General features: G+C 48.0%; 1 protein-coding gene across 1 annotated transcript; it reads left to right on the forward strand.

The window, feature by feature from the left end:
* Positions 1-2274: 2274 nt before the first annotated feature.
* CHRNB3 (cholinergic receptor, nicotinic, beta 3 (neuronal)) lies at positions 2275-14926 on the forward strand. The gene is made up of 6 exons (XM_009577949.1): positions 2275-2322; positions 5861-6012; positions 7037-7081; positions 11871-11980; positions 12206-13088; positions 14398-14926. The coding sequence occupies exons 1-6, from the start codon at positions 2280-2282 to the stop codon at positions 14530-14532; spliced, it is 1368 nt and encodes a 455-aa protein (XP_009576244.1). The 5' UTR covers positions 2275-2279; the 3' UTR covers positions 14533-14926.
* The last annotated feature ends 3971 nt before the right edge of the window (positions 14927-18897 follow it).

Genomic DNA, 18897 nt, shown 5'->3' on the forward strand with positions numbered 1-18897 from the left:
GAATGGTAAAGCAAGCATACATCATATTTCCCTTCAAGCAACTACTATGTAATAGCAAAAAACCTACTCCTATAGCCAACTAATAGATTAACTTCATTACCTCAAGGCAACAGGCTAAAGCCTTATGAAAACAAGTTTCTCTCCAGTCTGTGATATAGCATTGTCTAACAGTGCCTGGACGCGATCTCAGGCAGTAATTATGATCAGAGGTGTCAATGGGCAAAGGCTGGGGCTTGCAGTCATGAAGCTGTGGTTCAGCAAAAATGATGGATGATGCCTGAGGGTGCTGAGCCCTGTACAGGACCAGAAACATGCTGGAAAGCATGGGGTAGTCTACGCAGAACATTTTTAAGGGGTACTTTGTTGCAGAAAAATTTGCATCAGGCAGGATAACTGTGTTTAGTCCACGCCTAACTTTATGGCAGGTTGTGGCGCTGTCTGTCCGCATCACTCCAGCCAGACGTCCGTTGTTCTCTTGATGCCAGCGTAAAAAAAGGACCCTTACTGTGCACCTCGATGAGTTGCGTGCTGGATCTAATGGGTAAACTGAGCAGTCTGGTAGTGACAGCAGCTGGTGGTAACAAGACACTTCATTAAGACGGTCTCTTGATAGCACTGTTGGTTTTGAGTTGCTTTCTGCAGCTGGGATGAGGAAAGGTGCGGAGGAAACCAGCTGCTCCTCCAGCCCTGCCAGGTGAACACTGGCAGAGCCAAAGAGCTAACGAGGGCACTTGCAGATTTCCCGTGTGTAGTACAGGGGCGGAAAAGGCAAACCCACTGAGCTGCTGCTGGTGGCCTGCCTGGGAGCTATGGATGAGGCAGGCTGCAAGTCCACAGCAGCATGAATAAGGTGGTAGGACATTACAAGAAGGTTACTTGTTGCAGCAACGTGACTTTGAACCACACTGAAATGACATCTTTTTCATTACAGGAAGCTGAGTAATCTGGTAAGGTTACAGCTGCCAGTTATCAATCCTCTGCAAAAACCTTAGATAAGGCAAATCTGAACTGCATAGCTTATGACTGTACCAAATCTGGGCCATTGCAAGGAATGGGCCCAGCTGTTGCTGAAAAAAACAGGCTTCCCATATAAAAGTCAGCAAGCAATTAAATTCCTCTAGGTTATGAATGTCTGTCAGTGGATCAAGACAAACTCTGAGGATATGCAAATAGCCATGAATGGTTTTGTTTGCAGCAAATGTGTGGGATTACTGTGCCAGCACAGAGACAGAAAGAATAGCCAGAAGGAATAAACCAAATCAGGAAGAGTTTCAGGTCTGGGTGCAAACTAAAAGAGTTTTGCACCACTCTTCCTTAAACTTGAAAAATTCAGAGAAAAGGCTCCTGTTTGGAGAGAGATGGCAAAGTGACTTTCATTGGGGAAGAAAATGAGAAGATCCTGAGGTCCCTTGGCAGAGGAGTGGCGGGGGGACAGGAAAAGAGGAACGCGTGTCCCTTTTAATATCAGCAATTTCTGGCGGCTTCTGAAAGGAGCCCTATCCAAGGTGTTGCTGGGGCGGAGTGACACCTACAGAGGAACTAGCTAAATAATCAAAGGCCCCATCACCCTCATTGCTAAACACAAAGCCCTTGGGGCAACATGCTCCGTTAAGCTGTGCCAAAAGATAGTACTGTGCAAGCATTTCTGTGCTGTTGGCTGTGGCATTTTGGGTATGAATGATGAGATATAAATTTAGAAATCAGCCCTGTTTTCCCACCTATATCTTACTGGCTTTTTTCTTCCCAAAATTCATTTTATAGCTGTAAAACAGCAAGTGTGGTATGAAAAATGAATAAGCTAAGTTAGGTCTGTAGGGAGGCTGCCTCTTTTATTAGACCAACCAGACAGCTGGAGCAAACAATCTCTCAGGCGTGTAATCTATCTTTGGGTCTGATCTGCAGCCTGTTTTTTTCCCCAGCTGTAACTGGCACTATAATAAAAGACATTTCTCCTCCTTAAAAACCTTGCCTCACTTCTACTCCTAGACCGCAGTGGCTATAGCCGCCCAAATACCGCCACAAACAAATCAGTCAGAGTTTAGGACCCAGAGACTTGTTTTAGACTTACGGGAAGTGACAGCTGACTGAAAATCAATGAAGTGTGATTTATGGAATGTCATAATGAGGCAAGATATGGCTTGAACGGTGCTGTTTTGCCTTGCAGACTCAATTGTCTGCCTTGATTTTTAACTAGACTGATTTAGTCCCCTACCAAGATGAGACCGATTTGCTTATGAAAACAAAAGATCAGATTTAAAGTAAAAACCACGGTGATGCCCATGCTTTGCCTAGTGCTCTTTGCGCTGTGTCTGAGCCGCTCAGGTAAGTGCGATTTCTTCTTCTTCCAAGCCAAGCTGCAGATATTCAAGATTATTTTTCTGCTGGCCGGTTAGCTTCTGCTTGCTGGGACAAGGTAGATGCCGGCTTTCCTTGGTCCTCTTCTTAACATTGTCTAACTAGCAAAAGAAGGTTGTATCAGCTACTGCCTTTGTATTGCAACCACAGCCAGTTTGGCAACAAGGTTTTAATAACTGGGGTGGGGGGGGTGGTCGCTGGGTAGAAGTTAACCAAAAAATCCTAAGCTCCATTCTCACTGCTAAGGGGAGTTACGGGAGAATCTCCATCACCAGGAGGAAAAGTGAAATACCTCAGGCGAGCTGATGAAAGGCTAAGTGTCCTGTCGGTATTTCTTGGGTGTTTTGCACGTTTGTTTAGCAGACTCCCTGCCCCAGCACCCCTGCTCCTGTGCCCGTGGGGAGCTGCTGCTGGCACGGACTGCAGAGAAAAGCAGGCACCGGGGGCAGAGGGGAGATTGCAAACAGTGCTTGAACCAGCCAGGGAGCTCCCCAACTTTTGCCTTCTCTGTGCACCGTATGGTAAATTCAGGGATGCATCTGCCTTATGGATGCTTCTCTGTTTTTTTCAAAGGCAGTGCTACTTTGTTCAGTGTTTTCTCCATGGCTTTATCTAACTTAATAATCAGACGGGGCTTGATCAAAGGAGCTGTTAGGCTATTTTTTTCACTTGATATGTCTTCCTTCTTATTAAAAACTTCTGCTTTTAAACTGTCCTGCTGCAAGTACCGAGGCTGTCTTCTAAAGGCACCAATCTTGTTCCTTCTGACTTTCTTCTTTGTGAGACTTCTCAAGTCTTTTTTACTCTTTTCTGTGGCTTCCCAGCAGCTGAGAATCAACACATCCAACCCCAAAACCAGCTTTACCACTTCTCTGCTATACCTTCTTGGAGCATTAGGGCCCTTGGACTTCATGTGAGGCTGTGAAACGGCACCATTTTCCTATGAGGGAGTTCATACACAGCCACGGATACTGTGCCTGTGGGGTGTGTGGTTCTGTATGTGTATGCAGGGAAAAAAACCCAGAGCAATGTATTCCAGCATTAAGACAAAGCTGGTTTTGATCCTGCATGTTTTAGGGTTGTGGATTTTTTCTATTCAATGGCTTTCCCACTAAATTTCCTGTGTTTAGCAACCACACACCCCTATGAATCTCCTAAAGAGAAAGCGAAAGGGCTGGGAGCTGGGGTCTCTTATGTGTCAGGGGATTGGACCACTGAGACTGTGGGTAGTAAGGGGGGAGAAATATGTTCTTTCTCTTCCTTTGGTTGTGGGTGCGATGCCTGTCTGGCATGTTTGGGCAGGCAATCCAGCTTCCTAGGACAGATCCCATACTCTGTCCCCCATTTGCTGTGGTGGAGCTAGGGTTAGCCCTGGCATGAGAATAAACCCTGGAGCAAGCAGAAGGAGAATTTGTGGTTTCCCAGTTGGTACTAGCAGACCTCAAAGGCTTGTGACAAAGCGGCAAGACACAAGGTGGCCGCAGAGGCGGCTATAAACAATATTGACAGCTGCATGAGCCCATCCCTGGCTGCAGTGCGGAGCAGGTGGGAAGGAGTGTGAAAGCTCCCTCTGGCCAGCTGGCCTCTACCTCCTCAGGGTTTGGTGACCCCCCCACAACTGCACGTCCAACAATAGAGGACAAGCACAGCCTGTGCTAGAACATCTGACAGTAAAGTAATTGTTACCCTGTGAGTGGCAATCATTAGGCTTCAGAGTTTACAACTTCTCAAAGAGGAATGGGCATTTGGTGTGGCTGGAAGTGGAGGATGACAGTGCTGCTTGGACCTTGTGCCATCCTGAGAGAATCCAGACTGCATTAGGGAATGATTTTATCCAATGGGAAGCTCTGGTGTGGGAGCAGGTTTTTGCTTCAGGCAGTTCTTCAGCTGTGCTGCGTCCTGCCAGGTCTCCTCCTGCCCACAGCCTCACATAGACCCCACCGAGGGACAGGAGGCTGCACGGCTTGTCTCTCCCAGGAGACGGGCAGCAGCTGCTGGGGGAAGAGGACATGGACAGGGATAGTGGTCTGTGGTCACGACCTTTCCTCCGTGCATGTGGCCTCCAGTTGTCTCTCTGGAGGGACTGCTGGGCTCCGATGCCCTTTCCTCTCTCTCCGTGGCTGGGGAGACCCTGTTGGGGGCTGCCTTACCTCTGATGTTTGCTGCACAGCATGTGTGAGCCCCTCAGCTGTGCCCCCCTGCCAGGGCTCTCCCCTCGCCCGGTCCTCGCACCGTCCCTCAGCCACAACCCTCTGCCTGCAGACCCCTCCTGCACCTAATGGCTGGCAATCCAGGCACAGGTGTCCTGCTCACACTGGGGCCCCGGGCAGCGCCCTTTGACTGCTGGCACAGCAATATTAGCTGTGACCCCCGTGGCACAGAGCCGATCAGCACGAGCTCCTTTTTTCTCCATGCTGCTTTTGAAGAGAGGTGAAATCCTTCGCATCCTTGGGTGCTGTGTGCATGCACAAGGGAAGAGGTGGAGGTCGTGTCAGGACCTCAGCATCATGGAGAGTGGGGCTGGCATTTGGGAAAGGATGGACGGTCTGAACTGCCCTTTCCCTTTCATGGTAGAAGGTGGAAGGGGGAGCATGGTGGCAGGCACCGGGGCGGTCCCAAGTCTTGCAGGTTCAGAGCTTGATGGCTCTGTGCTTGGTTGCGGGCCGACCTGTCCCTGGCTGCATCATCTGCGTTCTCCGGCTGCCAGATGAGCTCCTTTCGCTTTTTGCTCTGCCGATGCTGTTGCCCACCCAACCCACCGCCCAACTGGGAGAATTCAGCTTTCTCACCAATTTGCTGCTATCCCCTGGTTAACCCCAGATGGAGGATCCATTTCCAAGTGCTGCTTGAGGCTCCCTCAGATCTGGCTTACAGGCCCTGTAGCTTCCAGTGGGGAAATCCCACCACCCCGATGCTTGTGCAGGGCAGCCTCCATCTCAGAGAGGCCATAGAAACCGACCAAGTGCAAGTGAAATCCCTGGGCCCTGAAATTCCCACAGTGTGTTGCTGCTGTTTCTAGCTGCAAGCCAGCCAGCCAGGAACTGACCCTCAGTGACCAGATTTCCTCTATGGCCCCAGCCACAGGTATCTGAAAAACCAGAACTCTCTCTCATGGTGGCATTTATCAGGCTGGATATTTACTACTTAAGAGTGAAACACAGCACCTGATGCTCTGAGCGTGCAGATCTTCTAAAGAATAATAAACAAGAAAGACTGGGCAAGTATGTTGACTCAAGACAAAAAGGCCACAGGAAACAGAAACCCAGTACAAAGTCATCACTGCTCTGGTCTGATGATTTTTTTGTGTGTGAGTTGGGCTTGGGCTGTCTTGCCTTCCCCTCCCTTCGCCCTGGCTCTGTGCATCTGAATTCTTACAGATTTTACTGACAAGAGCTGCCCAGGGGCAAATTTGTCTCACATCATCGCTCTGCCTCACTTCTTCAGGTCGTGCCGTTCTCCACGTCTGCTTTCCGGCATGCCCCCACGCTCTGTTGCTCTCTTCCAGATGTGGCTGCCTTCAGTTCAATCGCTGAAAATGAGGACGCGCTCCTCAAGCACTTATTTCAAGGCTATCAGAAATGGGTCCGCCCTGTGGAAAACTCCAACGACACCATCAAAGTCCTTTTTGGATTAAAGATATCACAACTTGTGGATGTGGTAAGTGTTGTGTTGGGCTTGGTAAAACATCCCTTCTTTCACAGACAGCCGTGGGAGGGCTGGTGGTGCCGTTGGCTTTTGCCTCCTGACACATGAAATGCAAAGTGACGGTCAGGCAACGAAACGCTGAGTGCGATGCGGTGCTGGTGATATGACCTCCCGCCCCATGCACGAAAGACACATTTGTTTTGCAGCAAACCTGAAGGTCCTTTTTTCCTCGCTGTTCTCAGGGAATAAGGCCTCATCGCATCAGGTGTTAATCAAACAGTCCATGCCAGACGGTGCCTACATTTGCAATTTAATGACAAGCTAGCTACAGGACAGGGGTGAGGAAGGGTAGAGCTGGTTGGACATTGTTCACCCTAAGCAAGCCTGTATCCAGGTCAAAGGCAGCTCCTATCTTGACATAGCTGGCCACCCAGATAAGACACTAGAGGCAAAACAGACAATCCCATGTTTTTGCCCATGTGGAAATTTTCCCTTCCCTATCCCCTCCATCCCGGCAATGCACAGTGGAATTTGCACAAGGCCCAGAGGTACCGAAATAACAGTGTGCTCCTCGCATCCTCTGGCCCCTCCCCTTGTGTCATGGAAGGCAGACTCTAATTTTGTGCTTTATTTGCATATTCAGGACAATGTTCCAGCTTGTACCTTCCCAAACTCACTCCAGGCCGAGCAGTGTGGGGAGATGAGCCATCCTGTGAGCCCACAACCATGTGTGTCCTGACCCCACTTGCTGGCTGAGCCCTGCTGCCTCCCTGCTCTTTGGCATCCAATTCCTTCAGGCTGCTGTGAAATGCCAGACCTCAGTTTTCCAGCCTCAGGAGCTCCCAGCGAGAGCAGGGACAGCACCTATAAAGTCAGTTCACTCTCCCCCCAACAGTGACTGAAGAGCCCAGGCCCATGGGGAAACAGGGCCATAGGGATCTCCTCTGCTCGGTGCAGGGTTGGACTCGGCAGGCGTAGAGTCTGTTTCTGCTGGCTGTTCTGGTATTGCAATCCTCTCTACCTTGTGTCACCCTAGGATGAGAAGAATCAGCTGATGACAACCAACGTGTGGCTGAAGCAGGTAAGTTAGACCAAATCAGACCTCCTCTTTCCTTGTGGGGCTGCTGAGCTGAGCAGCCATCCCAGCCTGCTGCCCACCGCGCCATCCATCCACTTTCGTGACACTGAGTGGCCAGACAAAAGCAGCACCGTGTTACCTTGCCTGAAGCTTTTACTTTACTCCTCTCACTTCAGCAAATGCATAAAGCGGCAGAAAGGCAGGCAGGTGGGCCTTTAGGAAACAGGGTACCCTCTTCTCCTGGCCTGCACCCCAGCTGTGCACTCAAGCCAGCTGTATTTCAGGGAAGCAACGTCTCCTGATATTGCAGTGGCTGTCCCTGGGATGCTGCGTGTGCCCTGAGGGACTATCCTGTCTCAGACTTAGAGGTCACGCAAGTCCTCTCTCTCTTGCCTGAACTAAGAGCCTCGGATAGATTTCTTCTTCAGCATAAGTAAAGAAAAGAAAAGGCCAGCATGTTACACCCCCTCCCCCCCAAATTAAAATCTGTGGCAAATTAATCAGATCTCTCTAACACAATTGCTTCTGGAAGTGATGATAGTTTATAGAAATGGGGGAAAGGTGCAAGTTGAACTGTTAGGTCTCCTTTCTCCTTCACACCTGAAGAACACTGCATTTGGTTTAGATTACATTGCACCAGTTTATCGACCTTGTTACAATTATTTTAAGTCTCTCAGCCATGTGAGTATCTATAAACATGCCAGCTGATCCTAGGCAGAGGACATAAGCCCAGGCTGTACTTGAAATGATGCCATGGGAAGTGGTTCCCAGGGGTCGCTGGGCTGGTAGAGGCTCAGTTTTTGTTGTCAATCTGATACCTGTAGTGCTGCAGTGCGTGAGAGCTTCTGGGTGGAGCAGGACCCCTAAAGGCGATATGGACATCATATGCAAAGATGGTCTCTCCCTTTAAGAGGGAGAAGATCAGACTTCCCCTCGCTGCAGGGAGGACAGGAATTTCCCCTTTTACTGGGGAAATCTGCCGCTGATGCGAATCCAGCTGCTGAGAGTCTGCCCTGAAAGAGCTGCGGTGTTACATTTTCCTCACCTTCAGCTGCAACTGCAGAGCCGCCCATGTGCAGAGGACCAGATCTTGGCTTCCTTACTCTGTTTGAGTAGCCACTTGGGCAGACAGCAGAGCCCTCCTACAAAGGTAACCCCTGGCACCCTGTCTGTCCTCTCCCCGTTCCCACCCTCTCTCCTTGCAGGCTGCGGCACCCACCTCCCCCTGCAGGTCCAAGCCCTGCAGGTGTGAAATCAACCCACTCCACCCTTCTCATTCTCTCTGATCCTGCAAGTGTCCCCAGAAATATTTTACAGCCTTATGCAGCCTTTGACAGAATATTCCTGGGTCTGACCGTCTCCTTCTTCTTAGGGAAGACCTGGCTGCTTGCTCCATCCAGGACAGCAAAGTCTTCTATGCCCTGGGGCAGCCTTCATCCCTCTGGCTAGGTGACATGTTCACCCAGGTTAGAGTGACTGCAGAAGAGAGGGACCTGAAGTATTGACTCACATTAGCAGGCCAAACGCAAGTCCAGGCTGCCTGAGGGCATTAGGCCAGAGATGCTAATGCAGACAGACACCTACCGATCCTCTCTCTATTGCTGCATGAACCTGTGTGGGGATGTTTCGGGTTAGCCCATCCACGCTGAGCACCCGGTTTGTATTGCAGCGTTGACCTCCCCAGAGTCATAGCCTGGAGCCTGTGTCACCACTCTTGCTGTGGGAAATCAGGTTCTGCTGCAGGTTACTCCAAACATGCTGCAGGAGGTAGGGACATGCCACCATTGAGTCTTGGGTGTGGAGGAGGATGAGGATGAGGGGGAAGCCACTTTATCTGATTCTTCTGCCTCATGCTGTGGCTAAAAGGAGGACCTACCCAGGAGTCTGCACTGACATGCTGATTTCTTTGGAGGCCTTTGGACACTGTGCTCAGATTTTAGCCAGGGCAGCTCCCTAGTAACTCAGCATTGATTTTCAGAATTGCTGAGCTGGGCTCTTACCAGTTGTCACTGTTTCTAATACCCCTTCTCCATCCGAGGGGCTGAGAACATCAAGGCCCAAATGAAATGCAAAGGGAGCAGAAAATAAGTGAGACACAGACTCTGATTTTCACACATGCAGGTGCCCCCAGGCTGAGCATTACATACCTGTGGCCTAACCCAGGTATCCTGCTTTGGGAGTCATGCATTCCCATAGGCTTAGTGTGAACTGGTCCCACCTGCAATCCAGTACTTGGGGGATTATTAGAGTATGTAAGCACAACAGCTAGGAAAAGGTCCATAAAACTAAGCGGAATTAAAATAGTTTTTTCTTTCGGGTAGGGAAAAGAGAAAAACACTAAAACAAACCAGAACTCTCTAATGACACAGACCCTGTCCTTCTGCTGGAGCTGGGAAGGTCAGGGAAGTCTGGTCCTCAGCCTGGGTGTGTGAGGTTGAGGGGGAATCACAGTCATCATTTCTCTGCAAGAGTCTGGCTTTTCTTAGGTGAGCAAAGCTTAAATCCAAGGGTTTTCTTTTTTTTTGTTACCTCAGTCATCCAGATGCTCAAGATGGTGGGACTTGATGATGTGCATGCAGGCAGACACACAAGGTGCAAAGGAGCTTTTAGTGGTTGCCGAGAAAGTATCTGGGTTCAGGCAAGCTTTGGAGTCTACTAGCAAGGGTCGAGAATCTGGGTACAGTGTTTCTTGGGCCGCTTGCTCTGTGTTAAGCACTTGAGTGACAGCCCAGAGACAGGAATTTAGCAGAACTGGAGGAAGGGGAGAGCAATGGGAGGGTCTGGAGCAGCTTGGAAGAAAAGGAGAAGAGAGGAAAGGGCCCTTCGCATCTGCTGCTACAGTTTGTGTCAGCATAGCCCATAGGGAGATTCCCATTTTAAACTGCTCATCTTCAAAGTCTGCACACAATCTATTTTCTGTTCTAGTAAGAAGACACGCAACCATTTGCCTTGCAGACATGAAAGAACACTTTAGCTGGGAGAGAAATCAATGCAGGACGGGGGGAGGGAGGAGTATTGCAGATGCAGCAAATAACCCAAGCCAAGGGGCTGCTCCAATTCAACTCCAGAGGGATGATTATAACTCCAGGTGGCTCACAGGCTTTGTTTCTGTTGTGTTAGTGCAGGCTATGAGCTGACTGTGTTGGCCGCTGCTGCCAGCCCTAACTATCCCCTTGCATAACAGGTATGTTTCCAGCCTAAGTGCCCTTGCACCTATTGCAGGAGGTGTCCAGGACGCATGTGAGCCTGTGCCCACCTAACAGCCCAGACTGCTGGAAACATCTGGTAGATACCCATCCACAGAGAAAAGTTCACACTAAAAGTGGTGTGCTCTGTCCCTGCTGCTGAGGCTATAAGACCCCTCTTCTCTTTCCACAGCTGAACAGCTCCCATCTCTCCTTCGGCAGCAGGAGGAGCCAGGTGTGGAGGGCTGTGCCTGGTAGCTGACACCAGCCATTTGGGCAGCTCAGAGAGTGGGTCCATATCTCTTCTGGTGCAGTTAGTGGGGCCATTAATCCTGCCATGGTACCACCCTGGGCAACTGCCTCGTTTGTTTGTGCCTTGGGCCAGATTTTAGGAGGGGTCTACCAGCCACCTGCCCGTGACCTTGGGCCCCATCCCCTCCTTGCACCTGGAGGAGGAAGACGCTTGTTCTCACTGTTTATATTTAGGTCTCTGCTGAGGTTCTGGGTTGCTGTCACACTGTAAAGGACTGCAGTAACAAGTGTCTGTAGGTATAGTGGTGAAAAGCATGTGGAATCGAAGAAGTAAGAGGAGAACAATATGGTGGGAGAAGAAGCAGAGAGTATTGCTTTTTGGTTCGTCCTTAAGTCATGGAAGAAATGCCCAGAGAAGGCTGAGGCCCCCACATCCCTGGGGAGCTCTTAGTGCTGGAGCTTAATGGAAAGTGGTTCATCTTCTGCTTCTTGGTATTGACCACAGTCTACAGCTCTTTCTTCCTCTTGCTGCTATTCCTGTGGGCAAGTGAAAACCCCCATCAATAATGAATGGGCATCAGAGAGCTGCTTTTCCACTGCATCTCTGGGGAAATCTCCAGGTTGCTAGAGCCCTTTGCTAGGATGTCCCCATCTGAAAAACAAAAAGAGGAGAGAAAAATTATTCTGGAGTTCAGCATGATGAAAATGGACAAGACTCCCCTTGCTTTTGCGTTTTAGTGTTATCTCTTCAGGATTGTAACCAAATGCTTTACAATAGCTTCGTATTATTTTTCCTGCAATAGTATGCGGGTGAAAGAACAACTTTGTTGCAAAGGCAGTGTACAGATATTAGGTGTTGTATTCCATTCATTGAAAAAACCCAGGTCTCCACTGAAAAGTAATTAAAGGCCACCTCTTTGTCACTCGGGTAGTAGTAGCCATGCCAGCTGGCTCTTCTGTGGTGTCGGTGCCAGCCAAAAATACTGTGGACTGGTTCTCAGAGGGAAGAAGAGGTGCCATACCCAAAGGAAGTGGCTCCTTCCTTCTGGGCTACCCTTAGGTGGACTGGGCAGGGTGGTGAGTGAAGTGAGAGTCAAGTGCTCTCCAGGAGTGCCTGCCTTGAGGTTGCCTGCAAAGGGATGGGTTGTTGGGGCCCACCTGTGGCTGGAGGGACAGTGCTTGTGGGGATTAACATCTCCCAGCCGTGCCTGCCTGGCATCCTCTCTGCAGCTGAGCGGTCTTACACCAAGACTGCTCATTGTGCTGTGCAATGCAGTCCCTCTGAGGGAAGTGGTGGGAGGAGGAATGAGACTGTTGTGTATGGGTGGGCAGAGGACTCTGCTGGCTTGTTACAGGAATGGATCGACCACAAGCTCTCCTGGAATCCAGAGGAATACGGTGGGATCACTGCTATCCGTGTCCCCTCTGAGTCCTTGTGGCTTCCCGACATTGTCTTGTTTGAAAAGTGAGTAGTATGGCCCCTTGCTCCGGGCTTAGGCCAGAGCTTGGGCAAGGCATGTCAGCCACTGTGAAGCTTGTGTGTGCTGTCAGAAGGCTGCTTCTTCAGGCAGTATGAATGTTGGCTTCCCTTGTGCTCCAGGTGATGGGTAGAAAGCAGAGCTGTGAGGGGGTAGGACTGGGGCAAACATAGTCCTGAACTTGGTACTGTTTCTTCTTATCCAACTCCCAGTGCTGATGGACGTTTTGAAGGATCCCTGATGACCAAAGTCATAGTGAAGTACAATGGATTGGTGATCTGGACGCCACCGGCCAGTTATAAGAGCTCCTGCATGATGGACGTGACCTTCTTCCCCTTCGACAGGCAGAACTGCTCCATGAAGTTTGGGTCGTGGACATATGACGGCAGTATGGTGGACTTGATTTTAGTGGATGAAAATGTAGACAGGAAAGACTTCTTTGATAATGGGGAGTGGGAGATCTTAAACGCCAAAGGTATGAAAGGCAACAGGAAGGACGGGCTGTACTCTTACCCATTTGTCACTTACTCCTTTGTGTTGAGACGCCTTCCGCTGTTTTATACTCTTTTCTTAATAATCCCTTGCTTGGGATTGTCTTTTCTAACTGTCCTGGTGTTTTACCTGCCTTCAGATGAAGGAGAAAAGCTTTCATTGTCTACATCAGTTCTAGTCTCCCTCACTGTTTTCCTTTTAGTGATTGAGGAAATAATCCCTTCTTCTTCCAAAGTCATCCCTCTGATCGGTGAGTATCTGCTGTTCATCATGATTTTTGTGACCCTCTCTATCATTGTGACTGTGTTTGTTATAAACGTCCACCACCGCTCCTCAGCAACTTACCATCCCATGGCTCCCTGGGTTAAAAGACTCTTCCTCCAGAAATTGCCTCGGCTGCTCTGCATGAAGGGCCATGTAGATCGTTACTCTTTCTCAGAGACTGAAGAAAAGGAAACCACCTTGAAATCAAAGCTTCCGGGGAAGCAGAAACACAAGCAAGCAAAAGATGGAGAGAAAATTGTTATTGCTTTTCTGGAAAAGGCAGCTGACTCCATTCGATACATTTCCAGGCATGTTAAAAAGGAGCATTTCATCAGACAGGTAGGTGAAGGGAGGGCCAGGAAGGATCACTGTTTCCTTGACAGCAATGGCTACCAAGCTCTTACCTTTTCTGCATGCCTTTCCCTTTGCCTCTTCTTCCTGCTCTCATCTGAGACATGTCCTAGGAGCTTCCCTTGCTTGATAAAATAACATGTTTTTTGGGAAAACGCATTGCTTCAAGGAGAACTGTATTGTGCTGTGAGAGTCCCTGCTCTTCACAGAAGCAAGAGGCCACAGCAGCCTCTCCTGGAGGAATTTCTGTTTTGGGATTACTTGAATAACCTTGTCCTGCTTAAGTTGGAGATAAACATGAAACCGCAGAAAACTGCTGAACTGTTACATGCTCTGAAAGTGTATCTTTCACAACACTTACAGGCAGGCTCTATGACAGTTGCTAGGTCTCAGTCCTGGCCTCCCAGCGACTATACACAGTGTAGCTGCCCTTTTTGAGTGGAGGTCTTCTACATTTTCACTAACATCATTTCACATTAGTCGCTAACTACCATCTTCCTCCTCCTCCCAATAATCCACCTGGCTATTAAAATGGTAAATTACTGTGTGCATAAACAATGCATCTCATGAGAGGGTAGGACAGCAGGGCAATGCACCTAGCAGCGTATGGAAAGAGAAAAACTTCTTTTAGCACCCTCCTAGCAAAAGCCAGGGCTTTGTTCAAACTGTGCTGAGAGGACTTCAGCGGAAAGATGAACAGTAATTCAAACATGCCGTATGTGAGCATATAGTGTCCATGACTGAAGCCTTCTCTTTGAAGCTGAAATAATTTTTAATAAAGAAAGTCCCTTGAATTGCTTTTATAAATAGCTCTTTTGTGTGTGGGGGTTGTGCTAGCACTCACAATGCAAAATCCCCCTCCTGAATGCACACAGTCTGACCCAACAGAGCACTCAAGCAAACACAAGCCAATGGGACCACTTGTACTGGAAGCAATGTCTGCGACGAAGTGCTGTGCTACAGCCTGGCACTTCAAGGGAAATGCAGTTCTGTGAAAAGAAACCCAGTTCATTATAAAGCCATCTTCAAGCATGAGACTGTAAACTTAGCTAAAAGCTTTTGCACAGGTTGAAAGAAGTCTGATTACCATGTGCATAAACCTATGGAATTGTTTTGGTGTTTTGAGTGACTCGCAGCTATGGGTGCTGAAAAAGTGATCCGTGCCTGTTTTAGGATACAGCACACCACAAACTTCTAATTTTAAAAACAGATTTTTGGAGCTGAAATACATGTAGCAGTATCAACAAAGTACTGGGCTCATCAGTGTTTCTGTTTGTTCTCCCTCTCTCCTTCCCAGGTTGTCCAAGACTGGAAATTTGTAGCTCAGGTCCTGGATCGGATCTTCCTGTGGTTATTTCTGGTGGTGTCAGTGATGGGTTCAGTTCTCATCTTCACCCCTGCGTTACAGATGTGGCTGAACAGCACTTTGTAGAAAATGCTCCCACAGTAGCATACAAGTAGTAAATGCCAAGGCACGGTGGTGCCTTTGAGCTTGGTCTCTATTGTACAGGATGGGAAGCAACAGCAAGAACGAGGGAAAGTGATGGCAACAGTGGGCATTGACTAGTGCTTTCTATCTTCATACAACTCTACCAGTTACAGATTTGGCTGAGATCAGAGAAGGTCTTGGTGCGCAGCTGAGTCCTGAAGTGAATTGGGGTTGCACAGCTGGGTTATAAGTATTTACTAGTAGCTTGGTCATATTACAATAAAAGTCAAGATTATTAGTTGAAATTGGAAATAGTACTTCTGGCACAATGATTATACTTAAAAGGCAGATCTGTCAGTTCAAATGCTACTTTATAAAATAAGTTATAGTAGGAACACAAATCAGTACTCAGCTTACCTACATTTCCAAGTAAAAACCACAAAGTCTCTATAGATTGCTTTGTGCATGTGTCAGAACTGGCAATCGCACAGGATGTGCATCAAAAAAAGTACAAATGCCTTTTAGGTGGGATGATAGAAACCTCAACTCTGTGGCCTCACCTTGCTACAGGATCAGCTCAAGAGTGGCAGAACTTACCACTCTGCCCACATGCTACCAGCCTTTATGGCATGCACACTCTTGGCCATAAGGAAGCTACGAGGCGTTACCCATTTTTCAGTATTATTTGCAATTTCGCTGCTGCTCTGTAATATACCAAAAGGCTGAACAAGTAAGGATTTTCCCCATGCTCCCCATTTAGAAACTATGATTCCTGCACCTGCTTGTTCACAAGACAAGTGGAAGATCACCTGAAGCATATCGCATGGAGAAAGGTGGCTATGCTACTCCATAAGGCAACAGTGATATTCCTAAACAGTTCAGCTGGAGGGAAGCTGCAGACACTGTTTTCGGCAAATGAAACTTGTGGTTGGTGCAGAAGTGGAGTTTCTCCTGAGAACTGTGGGGTGGGCTGGCTACCGGGAAGATACATCTTTGGGTGTTGGCTTGTTCACGTTTCCCATGGCAATTCATTCAATGTCATTCCTTTGATTCATTTAAATGGGACCCTTCTGCATGATTAGAAATAGCTCTTGAAAGTGTAAATGGGACTGACAGAAAACACACAGGTGAAGTTCTCACCTCCTTTGCTGGGGCAGTGTTTTGCCAACATGGAGTGCTTTAGAAAATCCCATTCAGAACTTGTAGATGTTTTCAAGGCTAGCAAGGGATTTGGAGATCCAATTTTCAACAATCTAAATGTGAATCTGGTGTTAAAGCTTTAGCTAGCTTTGAAACTTTCTCCCTAGGGATGGAGGTTAGAAGGTGTTAAAATACACGGAGGTATTTTTGTGCTTGGATTATGCGTGCACACCAGACCTCTGTGAGTTAATATCATCATACCTTGTGTCACTGCAGAAAGTTCTGTTCACTTGTGCAATCATTATTAATAAAAGTGTATTTAATAAGTTATTCCTGGGGTAAGAGTGCTTATATGCTGGGCTTTGTTGTTGTTTCGTTGTAGCCCATTTTAAAAGCCTTGTCTCAAATCTATTCAAACAGAGGGGTTGTCACGTTCTTTGAAAGTCCTCACAACTTTTTAGCTCTGTGTGTGAGTTGAGGAGGGAGCATTCTGATCTGGTTATTATATAGCAGGAACCTAGAACAGACCCATTTAGTTTAGCATGTACAGATGTCTTAACATAAGACACTGGTATAAAACTCTTACACATTGACTTTACTACCAGCCACTCCTCTTTTCTTGCATTGTTTAAGTCAGTTTGTTCCCCTGGCCAGTACTGTGAAATATCCATAGGAAAAAAGCCAGGAAGCTCTTCTTTCCAGCATTTACAGACTCTTGAAATCAGTGATAGGTTTTCCCTCTGAGCACCGCTGCCAGGGGGCTGCCTGTTAGCCATGACAGATAACAAAATCCTCTCCTGGGCAAGTGCTTCAGGTGTTTAGCTGGCAGATGGTCCTGTCCTCACTTTGCGACATTTCGGTTGCCCACCGCAGGCAACACATGGCTGTGTCTCATGTGGCTGTGTCTGATGCCAAGCTGCTTTTTCTGGCTTATGCTGGTAAAGGTCAGCAGGGCTCAGGTCCTTGGAGTGGGAGATGTATGAACACTGCACAGGTATGGCTTTTGGCCTCCGGTCTTCCTAGCATTGCATCTGGGACTGCTACATCTGTAGTCTCACTACGTTGTTTCCTTGCGTTGACTGTTTCTGAGCTTCCTTGAATCTCTTTGCCGCTGGCCCACAAATGCATTCAGCATGTTCCACAACCTGGCCTGCCACTAAAAAACACAACTAGGGAGGACATTTGGGCAGACAGCCCTCCAATGGCCTCCTTCCCTCTGTTCCATGTGCTCTGCCTGTGGATGACAACATTGCAAATTGCAAATCTTAAAAAAACCCAGCAACCTTCTGCCTTACTAGTGCCTCAACATGTGCTGCCTCGATTTCTGGGCACCGGTTTGCCAGGGCTTTGGCACTGCTTGGCAGGACACGTGTATCATCCATTCACCAAGAGACAAATATGACAAACTCCTCCGGGCCTTTTAGTGGGGTGGAAGTGGAAAAATGGTCTCCCTTGGAAAGAGAATGCAATGAGCTGGTCGAGCTGTCAAACTGCTTCTGTGCTTTTAAAATTAATTCACAGATGCCAACGCTCTCAAGGGAAGTAAATTTCTTGCTGCCAGTGTTACACCTATCACCGGGACATAGACTAAAGGGTGTTGCTGATGTGGCTTTGGAGCTGATGGGGCAAGAATAGACACACCACTCTGTGTGCCCTGCAATGAACACGGGTACTTTTCCCGTGGCTGTGTGCAGCGTGCGACCCAACTCAGCGTCTGGGATGGCACCAGCTCTGGTTGAAACTTTTCTTGGTATTTCAGTTAGAAGGTCCCCCAACAAAGTTGGGGCAAGCAAAAATGTCACTTTTGTGTGGGTTCTTCCATGTCTGCTCAGAGTTGGGCCCCTACTGCAGCTTTCTCCAAGGTGAGATGCTTACCACATCCTCCACCCTCACTCTCTCTAATCAGCCAACTACTTTCACAAAGCTGACAGGAGTACGCAAGGCTCCCAGTCTTGAATGTGCCAAACACAGCTGAAAATGGCAAAAGAAGGATCCAAAAGTTACTGGGTGGGGGGGAGGCAGGGGAAGTAGTACACTCAGAAAGAGACAGAACATGACTTTGTAAATCTTACTTTCTTCGGATACCAGGCTGATGAGCTAAACTGTGCAAACCCCATGTTGGCTGGGTAGGCAAGACAGAGAGATGTGTAGTACTGTAAATGACAAAGACAGGGAGCTGGTGCTGGGGCACGGAGGCCTCCTAACTGGAGAGGAGGAGCTGTACAATTGTGAATGCTTTGACAAAAAGCCAGGGATTTTGCTAAAGTCAGCTTACTGGCTGTGGGGTAGTAGCTGTCATGCCTAAGACACCAATGCAGTACACCTTCAGTCACAATATTTTCACTGTTTGTATGGTCATAGACTGCAACAGTCTACACTGGCAGTCAGATGTCTTTCGTGTAGAAATGAAGCTTTCAGGCTCAGAATGCAGCTCTCCTCTTCAAATTCCCTTTTTCCCCTCCCCTCCTCTCTGATTAAAGAGCCAGTATAGCAAATGTCATTTAGTAGCATCTCTAAACACACTGTACAGCAGGGAGGTTTTTAAAAAATACAAATTCTTCAACAAAGTAGATCCCAGGAGTGATATTTAATTGACAGGCTGACAAAACAAACCATGCTTGTTCATACATCTGTCAGTCGCTACATAATCATGCAACATTCAGGGGGATTACAGAAAATACAGTTTTTTTCTAGAAAATCACGACTTAACATATTTCAACTACTGGATTAAGACAGCCTTACTCTTGTCACTCCATCTTTATCTCCGACATACACATTTATTCAGTCCTATTCTCTTTATAATGGAGCATCAAAAAAGAGTAAAAGGCCAGTCAGGGACTTCAGAAACAGGGAGTCATACTTTCCAAGGATTGGTGATGTACAAAGCAGAGACTGATACATGGCAGACACTGAAAACACTGCACTGACACTGTACAGTTAAATTTAGAGCCTCCCATAAGAGAGAAGGGCTTTTTACTCTTGAAGCCATTGGCTTTAATTGGAATGGTGCCTTTTAGAGATGAATTCTTCAGCACAAAACCAACAGGAATCTAAACAGACAAGGGACCTGAGGGTGAACTGTCCACATAGTATAGAAACCACATCTGGTGCACATCTACAAAGTGTTTCAGGATTGGGAACCTGGTTACACAGCAGCAGCCTCAGCCCCAGAGGAAGTGTCCCTACAGTTACAGGTTTGCACACACAGCACTGACCCACGACGAGCCA

This window comes from Fulmarus glacialis, unplaced genomic scaffold (assembly GCF_000690835.1).
Source record: "Fulmarus glacialis isolate BGI_N327 unplaced genomic scaffold, ASM69083v1 scaffold19945, whole genome shotgun sequence".
Taxonomy (NCBI): domain Eukaryota; kingdom Metazoa; phylum Chordata; class Aves; order Procellariiformes; family Procellariidae; genus Fulmarus; species Fulmarus glacialis.